Raw genomic sequence first — 7,851 nt, forward strand, 5'->3', positions numbered from 1 at the left:
AAAAAAAAAAAAAAAAAAGCAAATATTTACGCATCAAATGTTGGTGCACCCAGCTTCAGAAAACAAAAACTACTGGACTTAAAAGGCCAGGCACCAACAAGGTCACACTGGGGGACTTTGATACCTCCTTCTCCCAGTCAGACAGGTCAACCAGACCAAAAAAAAACAGAGTTAAACCACACTATCGAACGAATGGACTTAAGAGATGTCTCCACGGAGTTTCACCTACCAACAGCAGAATACACCTTTCTTATAGAAGAAGCACATGGAACTTTTTCTGAAATAGACCATATCTTAGGGCTTCAAACACGCTTAAATAGGGCCAGAGATATAGCTCAGCAGCATAAGCACTTGCCTGGCAAGCACAAAGTCGTGAGTTCAATTACTGGTACCAAAAAAAAAAAAAAAAAAAAAAGCTTAAGTAAATACAAAAGAACTGAAATAATCCCTTGCAAACTACTGAATCATAGCACAGTGAAGCTAGAAATCAGCAGCAGCACAATAATAATGATGACAATAATAAAAAGTTCAATGAGCCTGGCGTGGTGGCGCACGCCTGTAATCCCAGCACTCAGGAGGCTGAGGCAGGAGGATCGTTGAGAGTTCAAGACCAGCCTGGGTTACAAAGTGACAAAATGAGCTCAAGTCCAGCCTGAACTGCATAGTGAGACCCTGTCAATGAATCAAAGAGTTGGCTCTGGGCCAGGGATATAGCTCAGTGGCACAGTGCCTGCCTGGCAAGCACAAGGTCATAAGTTTGATTCCCAGTACAAAAAAAAAAGCTATATACACCAGTTCCCCCCTGGCGAGTGTGTTTATTATGTATCACAAATACGTACAAATAAAACAGGGAGGGAATACTCAGCACCAGAAATGAACTTTTGGTATTAAAAAAAAAAAAAAAAAAGAGTTCGCTATCCATCCTGTCTCTAGCTTGCTTGTGTGCTCTTGGGTCCATAGCTTTTCTCTGGGCCTTAGACGTATCCTCTATAAAAGAGGACTCCATGCTCTCTTTGGATCTAAAATTCTCCAACTCTAAACTCTGCTTCCTCCCGGAATCCTCTCCTGACTACCTCAGCCCATAGCCACCCCTCTCTCCTATGGGTCACACCCTTGCAAAGCTAGGAAGCCCTGCCTCTTTTTCAGGGAGGACTGCTTATTCCTGGGCCCAGATCCTGGACAGGCAGCACACTGACCAGAGTGACCAGCTGCCAGGGCCAGGAAGGGAATGGGAGGTCGCCCTACTGGAGGGGGAGCCCCACCTGTGAGCATCACTGCATCCCCTGGGGAGTCAGAGGGGCTCAGAGATGGGAGCAGTCGTTTGCAGAAAGAGCAAGCTTAGAGGGGTGTGGGGGTGGGATGCCCATAGGTTACAGGCACTATAGCAGGAATGCCAACACGAGATGCCAAGGAACTGGTTCGTGCCGGATGTGGTGGCGCACGCCTGTAATCCCAGCACTCAGGAGGCTGAGGTAAGAGGCTCCTTGAGTTCAAGGCCAGGCTGGGCTACATAGTGAGTTCAAGGCCAGCCCGAATTACACCAAGAAACCCTATCTCCAAACAAAACAAAACAGCCGGGCGTGTTGGTGCACACCTGTAATCTCAGCACTTGGGAGGCTGAGGCAGGAGGAGGATCATTGTGAGTTCGAGGCCAGCCTGGGCTACAAAGTGAGCTCAAGGCCAGCCTGAACTGCATAGTGAGACTCTGTCTCCAAAAAAAAAAGAGAAAGGAGATAGATAGATTTATCTAGGTAGATAGAGAGACAGACAGATAGATAGATGAAAGATGGTAGGTAGATAGAAGATAGATGGATGGATACCTGGATAGATAGTATAGCAGACAGGCAGACAGACAGGGAAATGGGTTGCGGAGAGGAGACGGAGTCACACCCTGAGGACTCTGCCCAGGACGACCCCATCTCAGACTCAAGTCTTCTTCTGTGTGCTGCAGGCAGGTGACAACTTTAAAGGCAATGTGGGCAGAAAACGAGGGACGGACAGCCAGCCGGTCCTTGCTCCCACACTCCCTGAGTCCCTCCCATTCCGAATCTCACCTTTAGGCATCTGGCTCTTCTGTTCTCCTCCTGCCTTCCCTAGCCCGCCACCCCTGCGTCCCCCAGGGAGGTCTGCGCCGCCTCTGCCGGGTCAGGGGCCTGAGCCAGGGTGTGGGAAGGGGGATGTGGTGCTCGCCACAGGAGCAGCGACCCACGCGGCCCCTCCTCTGGGGCCTGCTGTTCACCTCCCAGAGCTGGACCCCAGAGACCAAAGGGCAGAGAGCTGTCCCGCAGGCCTAGGGGAATTGGGGGCACAGGGGCTGACCAGTGATAAAGGGCAGCCCCAGAGGGTGCGGCTGGCGTGTGGGACAGGACACCAGGCTGGATGGGGGTGGGGAGGCCCCAGCTGGGGAACAGTGGTGAACCCGGCCTCCCACGGCTCCTGGGCAGTCTTCCCCAGTCCTGTGTGAGTCTTCAGTTTTTCCTTCCCATTCATTTTACTGGTGATTTTAGATACACACAGTGCTAACACTCATCATAGAGAATCTGCATCTTTGCTGACTTTCCAGGGAAGCTTTGATCTGTGCACACAGAAATTAAAAGAGCACGGGGTAAGCCGGGCGTGGTGGTGCAGGCCTGTAGTCCCAGCACTTGGAAGGCTGAGGCATGAGGACTGTTGCGAGTTCCAGACCAGCCTGGGCTACAAAATGAGCTCAAGGCCAGCCTGAACTGCATAGTGAGACCCTGTCTCAAAAAGACAAAAATAAAATAAAAATAAAAATAAATAAAATAAAATAAAATAGCGTGGGATGGGGAGGTAGCTCAGTGGGAGAGCACCTGCCTCGCATGTACAAGGCCCTGGGTTCAATTTCCAGCACTGCAAAAAAAATTAAAAGTAGTATGGCCGGGCATGGTGGCGCACACCTATAATCCCAGCACTCAGGAGGCTGAGGCAGGAGGATTGTTGCAAGTTCGAGACCAGCTGAGGGCTACAAAGTGGGCTCAAGGCCAGCCTGAACTGCGTAGTGAGACCCTGTCTCAAAAAGACAAAAAAAAAGAAAAGAGAGGAGAGGAGAGGAGAGGAGAGGAGAGGAGAGGAGGGGAGGGGAAGAGAGGAAAAGGAAAAGAAAAAGAAAGAAAAGAAAAGAAGAGATTCTTCCTTAAAATTGTCTGGTGTTGCCTCCCTGGTGTGCGGTAGGGAAGAACAGAATCTCGTCCTACGCCACCTGCTGTCATTATGGAGTCCCTGCCCACGACCTCAGCGGGACTGGAGACGGAGAGGAGACCCCTGCAGTTTATCTCCTCACCCGTGTCTCCTACAGCACCAGGGTAGGAGCTCCACAAATGAGCATTAATGTAAGAGCAGGGCTACCACAAGGAATTCCAGAAGCACTTAGCCTAGTGCCAGCCAGCTTCCTGTTCCTGTGACAAATACCCGAGACCATGAACTTCAAAGGCAGGCGGACTTATTTTGCTCCCGGTTTGGAGTTTTCACTCCATGGTCTCCTTTCCGCAGCTGTGGGCGTAAAGCGAGGCATCACGTCCTAGTGGGACGTACGGCAGAGGGAGCTGCTCACAACATGGCGGCCAGCAAACAAAGCAAGAAGAGAAAGGGGCTGGCGCCCCACAGCCACTTTGAGAGCCTGTCCCCACTCACCTAAACCACCCAACAGGTCCCCTCTTCCAGTTCCCACTGCTTTTTTTTTTTTTTTTTTTTTGGCGACAGGGTCTCACTATGCAGTTCAGGATGACCTTGAGCTCACTTTGTAGCCCAGGCTGATCTCATACTTGCAACGATCCTCCTGCCTCAGCCTCCTGAGTGCTGGGATTACAGGTGTGTGCCACCAGGCCCAGCTGCCAAAACTTTTTGTTTTGTATTTTTTGTTTTGTTTTCTATTTTTGTGTGTTTTTGAGACGGGGTCTCTATGTAGCCCAGGCTGACTTGAACTCACAGCAAGTCTCCTGCCTCAGCCTCCCCAGTACTGGGATTACAGGCATGCACTACCACACCCGGCTCACAAACAGGTGAAATTTAATAGGTTTTAAATACAACTAGGTGGTGCCATTTCTTCACCTATGAGTGGTTGATACAAAACCCTGTCTGTCTCTGTAACATGCTTTGAATTAACACTGTGTGATGACCCTAAACTCATTATGTAGCCCAGGCTGGTCTCGAACTTGCAAGGATCCTCCTGCCTCAGCCTCCCAAGTGCAGGGATTATAGGCGTGCACCACCACACCCAGCTGTAATTTTTTAAAAATTTAAGAAACTCAGCCCTACTGCAGCTAATGAGGACAGAGGTCGGTCAGGCTTCAGGACCTTGGGGCCAGGAATGTGGCTCAGAGGGATAGCAGGTGCTTAACATGCTGCAGGCCTGGGTGCCACGCCCAACACCAAAATAAGCACAGGGCACTGTTGAGTGAGGCAGGGCATCTCAGCATCTCATCCTTGGCTCACCTGGTATCATCCAAGGAGAACATGCCTGAGTCAAAACCAGTTCTTTTTCTTTTGTAATCTTTTGGGGTGATTCTAATATATAATGTGCAGTTCAGTGAAGATCTATGAGGGTTTTCTTAAAAACCCGCCACGGTGATGCACGCCTGTAATCCCAGCACTTGGGAGGCTGAGGCAGGAGGATCACCATGAGTTGGAGGCCAGCCCGGGCTACATAGTTCAAGGCCAGCCTGCCTGCACTACATAATGAGACCTTGTCTCAAAAAATAAAAATCAAGTTATATCATGTACAGGTACAAATTCCCTGTAATGAATGTGATCATTATGTATACCTAAAATGTACCAATAAACTTAATTAATCAAAAAAAAGACCTATGATGTTTTGTACATCTCAGACAAGTAAGCAGCAGAAATTCTTGCAAAAGTGCCATCATACAGGGAGCAGAGAAAAGGGAATTTTCTCATACAGTAACACCAATATCACACATGAAATCAATCCTTGCTGGGCATGGTGGCGCACACCTGTAATCCCAGCACTCCGGAGGCTGAGGCAGGAGGATCCTTGCGGGTTCAAGACCAGCCTGGGCTACAAAGTGAGCTCAAGGTCAGCCTGAACTGCATAGTGAGACCCTGTCTCAAAAAAAAAAGAAAAAGAAAAAGAAAAAAAAGAAAAAGAAAAAGAAAGAAATCAATTCTTGTCACCTGGGCAAGGAGCCAGGTGAGATTTCTTTCCTTTTCCTTTTTTCCCTCTGTGCTACATCACAGCACCTTTTTTTCTTTAGAGTAGGGTCTTGCTAAGTTGCTAAATTGCCCGGGTTGAGCTTGAACTTCCCCCTCGGTCTCCCAGAGGGCTGGGATTCCAGACGTGTGCCACCACGGCGGGCTCATGTGGGATTTTTAAGACTCCAGGGACAGCCTGAGCACGGGGCCACCAATGTGACTTGTGATACACGTGATGTTGCTCTAGAAAATGCCTAGGAACGCGCGCCCTGGGATCTCAGGGCACGGCCTGCCTCGGCCTCTCCCGAGTCCTCCCCTCGGGAAGGGGCGGCATCGCAGTCGCCTGCTGCAATCCCGGGGGGCCTGGGAGAGCTGCCCAGGGACCCCGTCTGGGCCTGGGATTCTGGCCGTGGGGGCAGGGGCTGGAGCCCCGGAGATAAGACCCGCCTAGCGACGGTTGCTAGCGGCGAACGGCCTTTGTCAGCGGGCATTAGTAACACAATGGGAGGTTGAGCGCCCAGGATAGTCCATCAACTCCGTCCCCAGGCCCTGAATTAGCCCACGACCACGGAGGGGGAGGTGACGCGGCTCAGCAAAAGAATTCCAGGGCACCTTTTCTTAGTTGTTAAGGTGTCCCCGGCCCCCCTCCTCCGCCCGATGGGGGCATTAAGGCCTCGACTCTCCGCGGCCAGGGGCTTTGTTCCCGGGGCGGCCAGAATAAACAGCCACCTCCCATCCCCCTCGGCCTCGAGCTCACGCTGAGATCCCGGCCGCCGCCACCTGGGGGTGCGGGGCGGCGGGGGCGCCGCTCGCGGGTGCGTCCCCGGGCCGCTCCACCTCGGGCTGCAGGACGGAAGCGCCAGGGAAGACGGGGCGGAAACCGGAGTTCTGCCCTGCCCTCTCCGCTGCAGTCCGGTTCTCGGCGGCTCCCGCACGCACGTTCCCGCCGCACGGACCTGCGCCTTCCCTCGGGCCCCCTCTGCCTCCTGCTGGTGCTGCAGGCGCCCCTGGCTCCCCGCCCCGCAGAGCTGCCCCAGGGAAGCTGGTCCTGGCCAGGGGCCTTTCCCGTGTAGGAAAGCGGCCTGCTCAGCTCCTCCTGGGCTTGTCGTTTGCCCTCCTGAGTAGCAGCACCGCACTCTGAGAGCCGGCCCGGGAGACGCATCCCATTGAGGAGCCCTGACCTCTCTGCGGTTACCCCTGACAACCCAGTGACCTTGATCAAGCTCTCTGACCTTTGGGGGCCTCAGTTTCTACATCTGTTAAATGAGCTGCTATTTTCTGTAAGGCTTATTGAGGTAAAGTGCTTTGTAAAGGTCAAGGTGATCTTTCTCCAAGTGCAGCGTGAGTCAGACAATCTGCATTTACATGGCCAGCAGGGGCCAATGAGCTTCACAGCTCCTGGGCCCCACCCACCAGCACACAATTAGAACCCCATGCTTGGGTCTAAGACAAATTTTCTTTTTTTAATTTTTTTGAGACAGGGTCTTGCTATGCCATTCAAGCTGGCTTTGAGCTCACTTTGTAGCCCAGGCTAGTCTAGAACTGTCAATTATCCTCCTGCCTCAGCCTCCCCAGGGCTGGGATTACAGGAATGCGCCACCACACCGGCTTTAAACCAGATTTTAAACAGTAACTCTAGGGGCTGGGGATTTAGCTCAGAGGCACAGCGCCTGCCTGGCAAGCCCAACGTCATGAGTTTGATTCCCAGTACCGGAAAAAACAAACAAACAAAAAAAACCCAGCAACTTTAAATTATTCGTATGTATCCAAGGAGGTTTTACGTTTTTGTTATGTAGCACTGGGGCGGGAACCCAAGGCCTTGCACATGCTAGGCAAGTGCTCTACCCCTGAGCTCCACCCTGGCCCTGTAGCACAAGTTTGAGGACCCGCAGCATGTGTGATTCCTGGGCTGTGTGCTGGGGATGCCAGGCAACGGGTGCCAGTGTGGGATCCGTCACAATCTAGTGGGAAATCGGGGTTTATATTCAATGACTAAATGACACAAGTCTGTGCCTACAGCATGTGGGAATGTCACAAGGAACTAAAGTGCCTGGGCTGCCTGGCAGGCGTTGTGCTTCTGAGGCCCCCAGAGGCCATTTCGGGAGACCCTGTCACAAAATAGAGTGAAGCCGGGCGTGGTGGCGCACACCTGTCATCCCAGCACTCGGGAGGCTGAGGCAGGAGGATCCTTGCGAGTTCAAGGCCAGCCTGGGCTACAAAGTGAGCTCAAGCCCAGCCTGAACTGCAGAGTGAGACCCTGTCTCAAAAAAAAAAAAAAAAAAAAAAGAGTGAAGAGGAAGGCTGGGAGGCAGCTCAGGGGTAGAGCACTGGCCCAGCCTTTGTGAGCCCCGGGCTCAATCCTCAGACTGCAAAATACAAAACCGAATAAAGGGGGCCAAGGAGTGAGAAGCCGAAGGGGTGAAGTGCTGCTGGCTGAGTCACTGAGGAAGCAGGCAGAGAGCACCAAGGAAGGGCCTGGATGGGGCGGAGGCTAGGAGAGAGGAGAGAGGAGAGCTTTTTTGGGTCTCACTGTACAGCTCTGGCTGACCTTGAACTTGCCACGTAGCCGAGGCTGGCCTCCAACGCGCAGCAGTTTGCCTCCCTCGTGCCGGGACTGTGGGTGTGCACCCCCACACCCAACTAGAGAGAGGACAGTTTCTTTTTTTGTTTTGTTTTTTTTTC

General features: G+C 52.2%; 1 protein-coding gene across 5 annotated transcripts in view; it reads right to left on the reverse strand.

Moving 5' to 3' along the window:
- The window catches only part of Cecr1 (cat eye syndrome chromosome region, candidate 1), a 13,562-nt gene extending 7,103 nt beyond the window's left edge, over positions 1–6,459 (reverse strand). For 3 of the 5 annotated variants that reach the window (XM_013520006.1, XM_005395970.2, XM_005395969.2), the window contains exon 1: positions 5,950–6,459. In XM_013520006.1, coding sequence (XP_013375460.1) covers positions 5,950–6,331 — 382 coding nt within the window. In that variant the 5' untranslated portion in view covers positions 6,332–6,459. Of the gene's footprint in view, positions 1–5,926 lie in introns of all 5 variants that reach the window. The other 2 variants (XR_001236207.1, XM_013520005.1) reach the window with 1 other exon arrangement.
- Between the last annotated feature and the right edge of the window lie 1,392 nt (positions 6,460–7,851).

The sequence above is a fragment of the Chinchilla lanigera genome, unplaced genomic scaffold (genome assembly GCF_000276665.1).
Source record: "Chinchilla lanigera isolate Chin_1 unplaced genomic scaffold, ChiLan1.0 scaffold00053, whole genome shotgun sequence".
Lineage (NCBI taxonomy): Eukaryota > Metazoa > Chordata > Mammalia > Rodentia > Chinchillidae > Chinchilla > Chinchilla lanigera.